The sequence below is a fragment of the Carcharodon carcharias genome, chromosome 17 (genome assembly GCF_017639515.1).
Source record: "Carcharodon carcharias isolate sCarCar2 chromosome 17, sCarCar2.pri, whole genome shotgun sequence".
NCBI classification, from domain to species: domain Eukaryota; kingdom Metazoa; phylum Chordata; class Chondrichthyes; order Lamniformes; family Lamnidae; genus Carcharodon; species Carcharodon carcharias.
The window spans coordinates 63,810,266-63,827,130 of NC_054483.1; the positions used below are offsets into that span (position 1 = coordinate 63,810,266).

Genomic DNA, 16,865 nt, shown 5'->3' on the forward strand with positions numbered 1-16,865 from the left:
TTCTCACTGACCAACACCGGCTCCCAGTCAAGCAATATTGTGATATTAAAATTTTTATCCGTTTTCAAATCCTTCCATGGCCTTACCCCTCCTTATTCTCTTTAACCGCCTCCAGCCTGTACAATCCTCTGAGATATCTGTACTCCTGTAATTCTGGCCTCTTGAGCATCCCAAGTTTTAGTTGCTCCACCAGTGGTGACCATACCTTTAGCTACCAAAGCCCTAAACTCTTATTCCCTCTCTGCACCTTTCTGCCTGTTTTATCCACTTTTAAGATGCTCCTTAAAACCTACCTCTTTGACCAAGCTTTTGATCATCTGGTCTAACATTTCCTTTGTATTTTATAATGCCTGCTTCTGTGACATTTCATTATGTTAAGGGTGTTATATTAGTTATTAAAAAAAATTAAAAAACCCCACTAGAGCTATACCTTGAGTGCCCTACCATCCATTCTTAATTAGCACATTCGTTTAGATAATATCACCAACTTTAACACCTATGTGTTCTATTGTACTATTGTCGTTGACATCTTTTGATGATCTGCTTCTATCACTGCTTGTTTGTCCCTACAACCACACCACCCCCCCCCCCCCCACCTCTCTCTCTCTATCTCTCCGCCCCCACACACACACCTTAAACCAGCTTATATTTCAACTTTTTCTTGGACTCGAACTCAAGTTCTGTCAAAGGGTCATGAGGACTCGAAACGTCAACTCTTTTCTTCTCCGCCGATGCTGCCAGACCTGCTGAGTTTTTCCAGGTAATTCTGTTTTTGTTATATTAGTTGTTGTTGTAATCTGTGCCAATATAGATTTAGTAGGGATTATATTCTGAGCTTGCTTTGCCAGTGGAGAATTTCACCTGACACTAGTGAACATCAGCAAGTTGTGTGTGCAACTGAAGTTCCAATCCACATTGACAGCAGGAAAAGTTCCTAAGAACATGAAGTCAGAAAACGCTTCCTGTGTACTTCATTGCCAAATTCAGGAGTGGCTACCTGATACATTGGGCAGAATTTAATCCAGGCAATGGGGGTCCCACCAGTCAGCTGCAGAGCTGACGAGAGCCCCATGTCACCTTCTTGAGGGAAGGCCTTTCATATCAAGTGCCAATCCTATCCCCTGAGCGCTGCTGGCCAGAGGCTTGTTGTTAGCACCACCAGGAGCGGTGATAGCTGCTGGCAAGACAACCACCAGGGGCCCAGGATCAGTGAGGGACTCAGGCAATTCGTGAGTGAGGGTGGAATGGGGTAGGGGTCGTGGGATAGGCATTGTGGGAGGAGGGGTTCAAAAGAAAGGGCAGGGGGGTGTAGCTCTCAGCAGGTCCCCTTCCCGATGATGGGTTCCTCAATCAGGCACTGAGTGCCTTTGAATGAGGGAGCCCCTTGACAGCCCACAGGAGTTTGCTTTTCAGGCTCCCCGCATGGTGACTGCCCCACCCACCACTAGTTGAATACCAATGGTGGCAGTATAGGCCCTTAAGTGGGTATTGCCCCCTTAAGGGCCTCAATTGGTAATGAGGCAGGAAGGCCGTCCACAAGCCTCCCACTGCTGGACTTAATTGGGGGCAGTGGCAGGGTCCGCACCCCACACCCTCTCTAGTCCGATTAAATGTACCCCCACCTACAAACTCACCTCAGGGCAGGGTAATAAATTCTGTCTATTTTGTGTTTGGTCTCATCCATTAATTGCCCCACTTATTTTGGAAAGATATCAGCCATATAAACATTGTTTACAAAACAAAAGTATCTTGGGTATCTTTACAAAGACTGTTCCAGTGTTTGCAAGGTTCTTTTTAAAAATAACTATACCAGTGGTACTTAAAATGGCATTTGAGTGGCAAGTTATTTTTATTCGTAGCTGGGAGGCTGTATCGTTTCAATTTGTAAAACAAAAGTATTGAACATTTGACTCAAAAGAGTAAGGGATTCACTGAAGTGAAAATTGCACCCATTTTGGCTGGATTGGGTGGAGAGTATATATTCCCGGTCTACATCATTGAAGGTAAAGCCAGCAGCTTCTTTTCCTGCACTATGAGAAAGTATTTATCTAGTGATTAAAAACATTGAAGAAACATTGCAGTTTTCTTCAAAAACATCAGGAAAAAAATGGACACTAAGCCACAGAAGGAAAGATTAGGTGGGGTATTGGAAAGCTTGATCAAAGAGGTGGGCTTTTGGAAGGCTTTTAAAGAAAGTGCTGGAAGTGGAAAGATAGAGAAGTGGAGAGAGTGGGATCCAGGTGTGCTGCATACATGATGCACAGAGGCAGCTAAGGAGTCAAAAAGATGGTGGAGAGGTTAGAGCTGGATATCATCAGCATACAAATGTAAGATGCACACCATGTCAGATGGTGTTGGCAAGGGGCAGCATGTAGATGAGGAAGAGGAGGGAGACCCAGAATGCATTCTAGCAGCACTCCAGAGGTGAAGTATGGGGACAAAAGATGCTCTGGCTGTGATCACTTAGAAGCGAGTCAAAAGTCAGTCTCGTCTAAATAAACATGCATAAGGGGCATTGATGAAGGATGCTGTGATGGGCCATGTCAAAAAATGCAGTGAGGCTGAGGAGGGATGTTATATTGCAGTCACAGAGATGTGGGAGAATTATGACTGTTTCTGTGCTATGAGAGGGGTGGAAACTTAATTGGCACAATTCAAATGGGAGATGCAGGCATGTACCTGAGGTGACAACATTCAAAGACCAGAGAGAGAAAAGGGAACTATTGAAGAATGTCTTATCAAGCGTTAACAGCCAAATTGTATATTGAAAAGGTGTGAATGAATGGAACACTATCCCTTCGCCTAGAATCAAATTGAGCCATGAGTTCTTAATTAATATAAATAATGAATACAAATTGACTTTGTCTGTGAGATGGTAGGGGTCCCAAATGAACAGAGTTTAAATGAGTGCAAGACAGAAAGCTTCAATAGCCTGTCGTTTTTTTTCAGCAATACTAAATACACATTTGAGTTCATGTACTGGGATCTAACTTAGACTTTAGAAATTATTGAGCATGTGTTCCTGTAACCTCAAACATATTGGCCACATAAGGGATATGAATAGGCTAAGTGAGTGGGTAAAACGTTGGACAGATGGAGTATAAAGTGGGAAAATGCGAACTTAATCACTTTGGCAGGAAGAATAGAAAAGCAGCATATTATCTGAATGGAGAGAGATTGCAGAACTCTGGTACAGAGGGATCTGGGTGTCCTGGTACATGAATCACACAAAATCAGCATGTGGATACAACTGATAGGAAAGCATATGAATGTTGGTTGTTATTGCAAGTGGAATGGAATATAAAAGTAGGGATGTTTTGCTACAATTTTCAGGGCATTAGTGAGACCACATTTAAAGTACTGTGTACAGGTTTGGTCTCTTTATTTAAGAAAGCAGTTCAAAGAAGGTTCACTCAACTGATTCTTGGGATGAGGGGATTAATTTATGAGAAAAAGTTGGACAGACTAGGCCTGTATCCAATGGAGTCTGGAAGAATGAGAGGTGGTCGAATTGAAATATAAAAGATCCTGAAGTCACCTGATAGAGTTAATGCTGAAAGGATCCTTTCCCTTTTGGGTGATACCAGAATTAAGGGATACAGTTTAAAAATAAGGGGTCTCCCATTCGAGACAGAGACGAGGATTTTCTCCTCTCAGAAGGTCATGAATGTGTGGAATTCTCCTCCCAAGAGAACTGTAGAGGAAGGGTCATTGAAGATTTTTAAGAGAGATAGATAGATTCTTGACTAACAAGGGAGTCAAAGGGTATCAGGAGTAGGCAGGATAGTGGTGTTAAGGCCACAATCATATTAGCCAATATTTTATTGAATGGCGGAGCAGGTTCAAGGGACCAAATGCCCTACTCCTGCTCCTAATTTATATATTTGTAAACAAGGTAAAGCATTTTCATACATCTAACTTGAACTATATTTGACCTGGGAATGTTTTGCTGACATTGGGTTAAAAATATTTTAACTAGGCCATTCCAGGCACCATTATCTTCAAAGATTAATTTAAAATGTATTAGCGATGCAATGTGCACACTAAATGAGACCTGTCTTCACCAAAAGAAATGTTTGGTAAACTTTGGCAGAGGCGGAGCCAGTGCCAAAACAGTTGTGTATGACTTCTGTTCAATTTATGCCACTTTCATGTTAGAGCTTTATAAACGAACAAAATAGCCTGTCCAAACAATTTTTCATAATGATTTTGTCATTTGTTACACATTTTCTATTACTAGTATACATTAAATCTGTTCTTCTAACTCTTCTGACCCGAGCTTTTGAAAGAAACCAATCAATTGTTACATAAATCCCAAGCTCAGGGAAGCTAGAAAGAATTTTTCTTTCAACACCCCACAATAAATGAAAATTATTTCAAATACACTACCTAAATAAACAGAGCCTAGTAACAGCTCAGATTTTATTTAGATTAAAAATACAGTCCTAAAACTAAAGGATAATGAATTAATGGATTAGATTAAAATAAAGTGGCATTTGGCATTAGCAGGTTTAATAAAGTATGCATTAAGAACAGATAGAGCAAGAGCAAACAGGAATCATGACAGCCATTCATTGAAAGGAAGGTGGCTCCCATTGTTACACAGCATGAAAGCCCATGTTCAGTTTTTCCTCATCTGTTCTCCTTCACTTTGTGCATTAAAGTGAAAAAGGATTCACACATATCTGTGTTTTATAATGTCATACAAAATTCTAAATGTAAGGCATTACATTTTTGATTATGTGCAATAGAGCTTTTCCATGTATAAAATGGAATGATTAATAATATGTACAGCTTTCAGAGTTATGCAGGTTGGTCAGATACAAACAGCAGCAAACTCAAATATAAAAACAGAAAGTGCCTGAAAAACTCAGCAGGTCTGGCAGCATCTGTGGAGAGAGAAGCACAGTTAACGTTTCAAGTCCGTATGATTCTTCTTCATCATTTTATGTTTTTATTTCAGGTTTCCAGCATCCGCAGTATTTTGCTTTCAGCAGCAAACTTGACCTGTTTTCATTAGATTACACTTGTTCTGTACTTCTGACTGACGTGCCATCTACATGTAACTCCAATCTGAAGTGTTAATGTCCAAAGTGCTTTGCTGAGTGCATGATACTCTTTCTGTACTGTCCAAACCATATTTTGTTAGATTGATGTACACAATTTTGGGCTTCAAATAAACACAAAGGGCAGGATTTTGCCCTTGGCGGGGGCAGTCAGGAAGCCGACTACAGCCCACGGCTGCACTGTGATTTCATGCGGGCTGGCCAATTAAGGCCGCCCCCCCGCATGGATCGCGAGCGGCAGTGCTGAGCGCTTCCTTGAGTGGGCCGGGGGAGGAGGGTGAGCCGGGCCTCGCGTGCAGTTTGCGCATGCGGGAGAAAGAGCGCTTCAATCTCCCTGAGGCACAGATTGAAGCGCTGTGTAAAAAAAAATGAAGAGAATAAAAATTTAATAAAACATGTCCCCTTGTGCGACTCTGTCACATGAGCTGGGACATGTTTTTAATTCAAAAATGAAGTTTTTATTTAATGTTTATTTGCATTAGGAAACCTCATCCCGCTCCTGGATGAGGTTTCCTAAAAAGTGTAAAGGCCGGTTGGCCTTTTCGCCTAACCGCCAACCTTTAGGTTGGACGGGCTGCGTAAATTTGAATTTAATTGGATTGTTAATGGCCTGACTAGGCCTTTTAGTTATTGACGGATGCGCAGCCGACTCTGGCGTGCATCCACCGAATGAAATATCGCGAGACTGCGCGATGATGTCAGGACGCACGCCCGACGTCGTCATGCGTCATTTTACCCTCGGGCATGTTGAGCGGGCACCCGCACACCGAGCGTAATATCCTGCCTGAAAGGTAGAAAGTGTACACAGCATCTACACTTCACAAAACAGTGCAATGGTGCAAAATAACTGACATGATCACAACTCATTAAAGGGCTGAGTTTCAGAAACTTACTATAGTCAGTGGATAGGATTTATTTCAATGTAGCGTTTCAGTTCAAAAGTTTAACTCATGGGTTTAATTTTCCTCTGCTGTTTTTGATTTATTGTTTAATGTCATTGTATAAAATCCTGTCCATGCTATTCTTTTTTGCAGTCTGTTATTTTAATTTAGTTTGTTACAAGTTTGGTTTACAAGTTTTCTTTAGATATCCTATCAGATATAGACCGCTTATAAGTGGTCTGAGTAATTTACATTTAAGGTATCTGGCAGTAGAATAATATAACGCAGGGGCGTAGTAATAATACCTCCTTATGATCTGAACCAAGCATCTACATATTCAGGCTTATCAAAGGTGGACCATGAAAGCATTTGGTGTGATGAGGCCAAATTCAAATTGCTAAGCTGCTTTATTTCATAGCACATGAATGTACAGTGTAACGGATAATCGGATTAATATAGTTCAGCTAGTACGAGTTCTCTTTGAGCTATAGAACAAAATAAACACACTATATTTCCCCATACCTATGTGTTACCTTACTTAAAATGACTCATAACTATCCAACTACATGCTAAATTTCTACACCTGGCCAAAATTTATCTTTGATATTCTCCATTTTAAAAAATGGACTCGCAGTGTTTGCTGCACTACCTGTTACTCAGTCTTTTGTTTTTAATCACCCTTTGTTCATGGCTTTAAAGGATTATAGACTTTCTAATGCAGTGGATGTGAGGTGTTTATTGATTACCAAGACAGCTCACTAATTGTATACTATTTATCGTCAATGGGGAAGTAACATCAAAGTTTGGTTCATTAACATTTTAACCAACTATCTTCTCCATGCATAATTACAAAAAAAACACTTGTGAATACACGTTTTAAATATCCTTTCTATGGGTGAAATGGTCAAAATTATCCCAAAATGTGACAGTGGATTAATGACTGTTAATATAGAGGAGCCAAAAATCTCACAAGAACACTTTAACAATGTGCTTAAAAAGTACAAAGAAAGTTGCACTGCGACCAAATGCTCTGTGAAACGTTGAGATGTTGAGTATTAACAGTGCTGTATTATGTAAATATCACTTCAAAGATAGTTTGCATACCTATACATGCCTAGCAACCATTCATGGCAACCTAGAAAACTAACAAAGGCTAACCAACTGCTAAAAAAAAGTTGATATAACTTTACAAGAAAAGCTGACAGCTCAAAAAAAGCACTTCTGGCACATGAAGACAAGGAGTTCAACTGAAAGATTTTTCATAATTTAAGCTGAAGGTAGGAACACCTGAGTAACATGATTTCAGTCCGCAAAATGGAATTCGCAGTATTGGTGGAATTAGGAATTAAGGGAAGATGAAACTGCTGATAATGTGAGATTCATTTTTCTGGGAGAGGGTTAGTCGACAGAATAATGTGTATAAATTTCAGTGTAATTTTTAATTTTACCTAAAGCTCATTATCATTCTAATCACACACATTTTCATTCCAATTTGGCAATTCTGCAAAGTGAAATTTCAGGAAAGCTCAAATAACGTCGGTTGATGCATTCATACCAAGGACATCATCCTTATCACAAAAAGTAGCTAAAACCACGAAGGAAATAAGCCTTCAAATATGACAATGGCCAGGTATGGCCAAGAAAATCTCAGAAAATGGTATTTTTTAAATTACATTTTAGCAGCTTATGTGTTTTACATAACTTATTTTGAGACAAACATTAAAGCACAAGGTATACTCTCAGAAACCATTATTTCATTTAAAAAGATCTGCCTTAAGTTCATGTGTGGCCATCACTGGGAGAAATTGTAAGTTGTAAATGATTGATTCAGAATAAATCAAAACATCCATAAAGATAAAATACTGCACATGCTGGAAATCTGAAATAAAAACAGGAAATGTTCAAACTTCTCAACAGGTCGGATAGCATATGTGGAGAGAAATAGGCCGGATTTTCAAAGCAAGGTTGAGAACCCCACATCCAGTAGGAATATGGGTCCCCACCCCGAGACACTTAGCTCTTGCAAATTATCTAATTGGCCGAGGGGGGAGTTTGCTGCCCAGTTAGAGGCATCACGTTGCTGGTTACAGCAGGTAGCTCCTTAAAAGGCCAGGAGCTGGAAAACACAGGGTAGTGATTATTCAAACAAGTTTAAAGTGAAACACTAGTTGGCACATTAAATGTCCATTTTAGAAAATAAATATAAAATTTCCAATATCCCTACAATGAACCTGACAGCTGGGCACTAATGTGCAGCAGATTTTTCAGACTCACTGGATTAAAGATAAAATTGCATTCCCAACTGCATATGCCCCTTTACAAGCTCCTTGAGGAGGTTAATGGCTGGATGAAATTGGGGAAGGTGAAAAAAAGAGAAAGTCTGTAATTGGGTGGAAGACAGGAAACATTAAATGACAAAAGAGTTGGTTGTTCTGAACCAAAGGAAGTAGCAATGGGACAAGTAAAGAAACAAATGATTCCAGAGAAGGTGTGAATGGCAGAATGATGAATAACTGCCATCCTAAAGCAATTATGGTGATCTTTCCCCCCATTCTATTTGCTTTTCTTTGCATATTGGTCTTAATCCTGTTTTTATCCTGTTTTGCTTTTGAACGGCAACAGTTCATTATTCTGCCATTCATACCTCCTCGGGACTCACCTTTTGTTTCTTCACTTGTCCCATTACTACTCAACTTTGGCTCTGCCGAACCAACCCTTTTCATGTCTTCCGTCTTCGACCCTATCACAGACATTCCCTTTTGTTCTTTTCTCATCCTCCCCCATTACACCTGCTTAAAACCTATTACATTTCTGATTTTTCTCAGTCTGATGAAAGGTCTCCAACCTGAAATGTTAACTCTGTTTTTCTCTCCACAAATGCTGCCTGATTTGCGGAGTATTTCCTACATTTTCTGAAGCTTTGTAACAATTTGATATAGATTCACATGTGTAATTAAAATACTCAAAATATTAATTATGGATGGTGTGAAAGGATAAATAAACATCGAGTGGCATTTGATATATAAAATATGAATAAAGAAAAGATTGCTTGAGCAAAAAGCTGACACTGGCATAATGGTTCACATTACCTCCTTCTGTGTTCTTTATTTCAATGGTTCTAAAGACCAAGAACAACTAGGAATGTTAACAGCCCGTGTATCACCAGAAGAATTTCTGTCTTTGTTTTATACAGTGATTCAAAATAACAAGGGTTAATATGGAAGTTGGTGCTCCTCAATTGGTTGCAAAATGGAGCATGGGAGATAGGTTATCAATGGAAACCACTCTTTGTTCTTAGTACAAATTAAATTGCACATTGTCAATCTACCTGGGGCCAGGGAAATGAGGCGAAAGAAAAGTCATGAACCTGAGGCAACAGGTCATTTCCTTAGAATTGTCATACTTTGTGCCTAAGGTTCTAGTACACTTAGTGTGGTAGGGTCTCAAAGCAAATCAATGATTCATGTGCTGTCAGTCCATTATATTCTTCACAGTGGTGCTAAATTAATGTATTTTTACTACTTAGTTGTAACCCAACTGCATGGGCTGAATTTTACACCAGTGGGATTTTATGGTCCCGCCAAAGTGGAATTTTGAAGGACTCACCGCATTCTATGGCCCCGCCCCACCACAACAGGGCCGTAAAATTTCCCCACATGAATTAAAATCTACTCTCAGCGACCAATAACTTATTTAAGATAAAAATCTTTCCTCTCAATGAAACAGAGCAAAATAACTGCAATTTTAAAATAGAATAAGCCCTTTTGTTTATTCAGTTGATAAAAGTGACTATTTCTATTGATCAGTGGGTGCAAGATGGCAGATTCAATAGTTTACTAGTTACATTTGGCTTTTTTTAAAAACCAGGCCACAAGCATTTCCAAGCACTGATAGCATCAGCATCTTTTATTCTCAGGTGAATAATACTATTGATATTTTGACAATGCATTTATATTGCAAATCCAATACTTGAAGCAGTTTTGCAATGCATCTGCAGCTCCTGTTACTAGAGAGCAGTTTTGGTTATATCCTGCAGCCATTTCTTCAGCTGGCAAATCACATGCATCCAATTGAATCCCATTATTTGTGATTAGTTTCCAAGAATCTTATGTTCCCCAATTTTGATTTATATTTTTTTCTAAAACACTTCAAAAAATAAATGGCAATATTGTATGACAAAAAAAATGACTTACAGCCAAAAGCCAATGGCAGACCTTTGAGCTATCAGAGGCAACTCTACTGCCAGATGCCTATATCAAGCCTCTTGCTCAGCACTGCCTCCATGGGCACTATTTACTTTGGGAGATGGTTGCCGACTTCAGGGTTAATATCAGCAATGATATATGGACCAACATATCATTAGCATTACAGCAATCATAACACACAAGAGGGGAGATCAGTCACCAAATACTACTGGTTAAAGTGAGGGGCTTGTTAAATGATATGCACTCCAGAACTCGTCATCTGAACTTAATTAAAGTACACACATTTTAACTTCTAGAGCCTTATTTAGCAAAACTGCCTGATTCATCTAATTTCAGTTACATATTGTAAATTTGTTATCTCAGAGTTTATTAAACTTGATAATTCACAGGAGTCCTGTGGAAAACTGTTTTCATAAACAACGGCTTAGCAATGCTTTACATTGCAAATATCTGGAGTATGATGTTACAGGCAAAGGTTCTTTCCCAAAACACAGCCTCACAGAACAGAAGCACAGAACTGGCCCTATAATGTTCAGACCTGACCTTGTCTAGTTAGGTTCCACACACAGAGTGGTGCATTGCAAATTAATCCTTACAACTCCAGTTTTCTGTTTGGGCCAATGAACAGTAGCAGAGGCAAGAGCCTCTTGATCCACAGCAAGAACCTGTCTCACTCAATTTTGAAACCATTTCTGCCAAGCACTGAACACTGGGGGAATGGGGTAGACGTTATTATCAGTATAAATGTGCCTCTTTCTGTTCTGTAGGCTGACCAGAGAGAAAACTTCAGTTACTCACTATTTTGGCAACTAACTGACGTGGTCAAAATCAACAAGAAGTGAAGTGCAAAGCCATACCTGGGCAGTCACATACTGCAATCACGTAACAGGTTTTACTCAGTGATCTCAGCAAATGGCACACTACATGCAGCTTTTTCATCCTTACTCTGGGTGCTTTCTGGGGAGGTTGCCTGAAGTGGAATTGAAAAGCTCCGGCTCTGTTTACTTGATTTTGTGAATCTCTTCAGTTCATTAGCAAAAGAAAGGCCTTTCTTCTTCTCCTGTGCAGCCTGCCAACACATTCCAGAGTTATTGATCATACTGAGCAATTGGGAACAGTATGGGAAAGAAATTAGTCATGTAAATATACACTGTGACATCTGGAGAAGGTCAACAGTTGTGTTATTTAAATAAAAGTTAAGTAGAAATTTTTTCAATTTTTTGGCATGAAAACAAAGAAACAATAGTTATCCAGGCTGCATTTGCAGATGGTACCATTTCTGAATTATCTTAAAAGTTATAGAATAGGATTTAGCATATTGCAGTTTATTGGGAAAATATTACACATAATGCTGAACATATGTAATGTCCTCTCCATTTTTGTAATATACACTGGGTACTGTAATTCTTCTGTATAATCTGAAATACAAATCCCCTTTCCAGGGTGTTCTGGTTTTCTTTCCTGTAACTCTGTTTCTTTGTCATTATTAATATATGTTAAGCTGGCACTTCCTCCTTACTTGCCCAAATCCTTAATTAAATGGACGCTGCCATTTTTAAAACTCAGCAGCAAAGCAAACATATGTTCAGATTTGCTTTCTGGATTTGGCTGATGCTGGCAAGGCTACATTTATTGCCCATCCCTAGTTCCCTGAGAAGATAGTGTTGGACCTTCTTCTTCAACTTGCTACTGTCCTTGTACTGGTTATGCCTCACACAATAATGTTGGGTTAGGATTCCAGGATATTGGCCTAGCCAAGAAGAAGGAACAGTGACATATTGATCAAAATGATCAATTTGATTACAATACAGGGAAGAAATTAGTAATTTTAATATAAACTGGAGAATGTGATTTAAATAAACTTGAATGTGTAGTACAAAATGATGGATAACTATAGTTAAAGTCCTTCAATACTTTGGAACACATGCATACATACAAAATGTCAGCTGTGGCCGAGTGGTAGCATTCATCTTTGAGTCAAAGGGTTGTGGGTTCAAATCCCACTTATGAGGCATGAACTCATAATCCAGATTGGCACTTCAGTACAGTACTGATCAGCACTGGTAAGTCATCTGCCACAACACTATTCTAAAGAAGAGCCGAAAGAGTTCTCCTGTCATCCTGGCCATCATTTATCTCACAATCAACACCTACAACTTAATTTGGTTGTTTATTTGTTGTTTGTGGGAGTTTGTTGTACCCATATGGGTTGCTGCGCTTCCCACATTACCACAATGACTATATTTTAAAAACATTTCATTGGCTGACAGTAATAACATCTTAGACATCAAATATTGCTGGCTACTTACCTGCACTTGCTCTTTCAGCTTGAGGATGAATTTTCCTGCTCCTTTCCATCTGCTCTGAGCTACAAACACACTCTCATGCTCAGAAAGGATCCGAAGAGCAGGCTTCGCCATTGACGATTTCTTGTTTAATGGCTCTTTGATGACCTCCTCCACGAGGACATAGTCACTGGGATTTGGGTTGCTCAGGATGCTGTAGGAATACTTGGCTTTACTTAATGCCTGTAGCATAAATCAAAACAAATTCTTTGTATTTGTAACACTGAATAAATATTCCATGTTGTCGGCATGCTTAAGCCTAAACAGATTCAGCCACAGTCTCCAGTTTTATTGTATCTAGTATAAGCAGAGTATATATGCCATCCCCTTGCAAATCCACTCATGCTCATATTGCCATTATATATGACAAGGTAATGCTAAAGTTACTTCAAACATTATATGAAGATGAATGGAAATGAATTAAAGGAATGTTCCTTTAGCAAAATATAATGGAGCATTCTCAGCATGTTATTGTTTGAGAGTAACGCCATCATGAGCACTCCCGAGTTGTAAATTAATTTTCCATGTCAACATTTCTAATATTGGATTCTCCTGTTAATCTACTGGGGAAAAATTCATAAGAACAGTTGGGCTGATTTTTAAGCTATTAAAACAGGCTATTTTGGCTTGGTTGGAGAGGTTAATGGGCCAGAACTTCCACATAAATGGTAATTACAGTCAGATTGCCACTCTGCTCCTTAGTCTGGAGCTGCATATTTCTTGGCCAGACTGCCACCCTGGCCTAGTGAGGAACATGCAGCATACCTGGTTCCTGAGTCCTTTCTGTGCAGGGCAGTGGCGTTGGGACAAAGGAAGCCACAGCCCCCCAGCTGACTTGAGAAGCCATGGAGAAGGATGTGTGTAAGGTGAGTGCGCGAGAGGTTAGGGTAGTCCGGGGTAGGAAGGGGCGTTCAGCATTAGGTGGTCAGGGTAGTCGAGGTGTCAGGGGTGGGGAGGGTAGTCAGCGTTGTGGGGAGGTTAGTCGGTGGGGGGGTGGGGAGAGTAGTCAGCGTTGTGGGGACGTTAGTTGGTGGGGGGTGGGGAGGGTAGTTGGTGGAATGGGGAGGTAGTTGGGGAATCAGAAATGCAGTCATGAGGTTGGGAGGGTAGTTGGGATTGTGGTGTGGTAGTAGGGGAGAGTCGCAGGGCATTCGGTGGGTTGAATGGGCAGTCCAGGGTGGGGTGTAGTGGGGGTGTGGGTGGGGTAATTGCACTATCAAGTGTATTTGGGGTTGGGGGGGGGGTGGTGGTGGCAGTGGTCGGAGGGGTGGTTGCGGTAACCCCACGTTACCGAAGACTACACTTGGGCCTTGACTCGCCCTGTGTCACAGCAGCTCACCTCGTATATGTTAAATATAACACTTGGACTAAAAGCTCAGTGGAGCTCTTGCTGTTTCCAAAATATATGGTCTGACAAAACTGAGGCCCTGTGTTCCCACCCATCTGTTGTCCACCCTGGTATGGTAACTGGAGGCGGCTGGAAGGAAGTAAGACTAAATGGGTTAAGACCACACTGGTAAAATTACTTTACAATTAATGTAAAATTATTGAAATACACCATAACATCCTTGACCAGAATGAGTACAAAACTCACAAAAAGTGTGAAAACACAAGCAGGATAGAGTCAGCGGGGAACAGATTCCTGCCAATGCTGGCTTCTCCACCACATTTAACACACCAAGGAGCGTTGTTTGGCTGGAGACGGGACTTCCGCCCCTCATTCGGGAGGAAGTCCAACCTCACAGAGCTGCCAGCCAATCTGATTGGCCCAGCTTTAGTCCCAGCAGTGCTAGAAGCAGCAGCGGCCAGGACTGGGACTGCAAGCAGTCCCCAGATTCTTAGTCCCAGAATCCAGGACCAGGTAAGTGGGGTGGTCTCACAGTGGAGTGGGGAGGTGAGACCTGGGGAAGTAGGGAAAGAAAGGCAGGAGTCTTCATGGAGAGGCCAGGTTGGAAGGGAACACACAGTGGGAGGAAGACCTTGTGAGGGGGTGCCCAATGTGGAAAGGAAGTCGTTGAGGGAGGCACATTCCACCAACCGCCTTCCTGTCCGAGGCCTGAGCTGGGTGATTTCCGGCCTCCCCCGTGTTCCTGAACTCCTCCCGCCTGCCTCAAATTTGAGGCTGAGTGGAAAACAATCTTTAAGTTGTCATTAGTTGCCTGCTTTAGGACTTCAATTGAGGCAAGAATGGGTGGGCCAGCCTAAGCCTCACCCATCCCACCTTAAAATTACAGATAGGTTGGGGCAGGCGGGAGGGTGATGGTGGGGGGAGGGGGGTGCGATCTAGTGAATTTTACAGGCCCCACCCATTGTCAGGGGAGTGGAAAATTCTACCCTGTATCCAGTCTGTAAAATATTAGCTTTCTGATGATTAGTTACAAAATGTAGAATTTTCCAATCCCACCAGAAAATCCCATTGAAGTCAACGGACCTTTTGTTGGCCCAACAAATTTTCCATCCCGCCTTCAACAATTCCTGCAGTGGGCAGGAATGGAAAGTCCCACCCAAAGATTCAGATTTACATCACAGTAGCATAACAGCACTAACTTAAATTTATGTAACATCTTTGATCTAATAAATTATCCCAAGGCGCTTCACGAGAGCATTATAAGACAAAATATAACACTGAACCACATAAGGAAATGTTAGATCATCAAGGAGGTTGGTTTTAAAGATTGTCTTAAGGGAGGAAAAGAAAGAGAATTCCAGAGCTGAGGCCTAGGAAATGGAAGGTCCAGCCACCAATGAGGGAGTGATTCAAATTGGGGATGCTGAAGAGGTCAGAATTAGAGGAGCACCAAATCTCAAGAGGGCAGTGGGACTGGGAGGAGATTACGGAGATAGGGAGGGGCAAGGCCATGGAGGGATTTGAAAACAAGGGTGAGAATTTTAAAATCAAGACGTTGCTTGACCAGGTGCCAGCGTAGGTCAGCAAGCACAGGGGTGATGGGTGAACAGAACTTGGTGTGAGTTAAGACACAGGCAACAGAGTTTTGGATGACTTCAAGTTTACGGAGAATGTGGGAGACCAGCCAGGAGTGTGTTCAAATATTCAAATCTAAAGGTAACAAAGGCATGAATGACCGATCAGCAGCAAATGAGCTGAGATGGGGTGAAGTCGGGCAATGGGAGATGGAAATAGGTGGTCTAGTGTGAGGCAACTATGTGGTTGGAAGCTCATCTTGGGTCAAATATGGCAGCAAAGTTGTGAACACCAGCATTGCCAGGGATTGCACGCATATACCCAGAGCTCACCCTGACCCATCATTTTTCTTTTCCTAATTTGACCAACCTGCAGAATAATGTCTTGGGCTGTGCTGAACTTTGAAGCCCTGATGACTGTACGAGGCTGTTCTGGGGAGACATCATGCACCTGAACCAAGAAACTATCGCCTTCTGTTGGAGTGCTGTTGTAACTCAGATCATCACGTTCTTCATTCATGGTGTTCCTTTGATTCAGCTCCTGCAACAGATGTTGAACGTCAGCAGACTTTCTGATAACTGTGTTACTCCACAAATTCTACTAATTATTCACCAGTGCTGCTTCTCCTCTCAGTTTCAAAATACAAAAGAGGTATCACCAACCCCCATTCTCAAACAATGTACGGAAAGTTTCCATAGCAACTCTCACCGAAAATGTTCAGAACTGGTTTCCAGTGTATCCAAGTTCTAGTTTTTCTTTAAATAGCTCTGGTATTCAGGTTTGATTCATTCTCAGCTAAGTATCTGTGCGCCTGAACATACAAGGGTGCTGTTTTATCACTGAGTTACTGGGTTGGATTCTCAATCCAGGGTTGGGAACCTGATACCCGGATTATTTCCGGGTCTCAATCCTCTGATGCTATTTTAACATGCAATGCCCCTCATTTGGCCGGCGGAGAGCTCGGTGCCCAATTACTGACAGCGAGTGCTGCCCTGGAGCAGGAGCTGGCTCTGGAATGCAATGCTCAAAGGTAGGTGGCAGCCATGACTGGGCTTGCTGTTGCTTTGCAGCTTGAAGGCGGGAGAGCAGAGGGGCAGCAGCCTCACAGTGTATACAAGTGGCCAAACAATCAATTGCAAGGCACTTGACCTGTGCTGTTGAAGCGATGCCAAGTTTGTGCCACCATCTGGGCACCTCAGTTTGAATAACCCTTTTTTTCATCACTTTAATTCAGCAGCAATATTAGATAATGGCTACCCGCAGTGTTCCTGGCAGCTGTGCACTAAAGTTCACTAGACTATTAATTCTTCCCTCTCGCCGCTTTGTAAATTTACTTCTAGCTCTCTCAAGGCTGTTGACAAGCTCCTCAACAGGATTAATGGGCAGTTATCGGAGGTGCGTGGCGTGCCAGCTCTCCCAACCCCTCCCCCACTTGCCCGCACTTT

The 16,865-nt window shown here is 41.5% G+C and overlaps 1 protein-coding gene across 5 annotated transcripts in view; it reads right to left on the bottom strand.

Annotated features, from left to right (window-relative positions):
• plce1 (phospholipase C, epsilon 1) overlaps positions 1 to 16,865 on the bottom strand; it is a 418,731-nt gene that overhangs the window by 4,642 nt on the left and 397,224 nt on the right. For all 5 annotated transcript variants that reach the window (XM_041209226.1, XM_041209229.1, XM_041209227.1 and 2 more), the window contains 3 exons: positions 15,790 to 15,960; positions 12,462 to 12,680; positions 11,010 to 11,221 (listed from right to left, as the gene is read on the bottom strand). In XM_041209226.1, coding sequence (XP_041065160.1) covers positions 11,045 to 11,221; positions 12,462 to 12,680; positions 15,790 to 15,960 — 567 coding nt within the window. In that variant the 3' untranslated portion in view covers positions 11,010 to 11,044. The remainder of the gene's footprint in view (positions 1 to 11,009; positions 11,222 to 12,461; positions 12,681 to 15,789; positions 15,961 to 16,865) is intronic.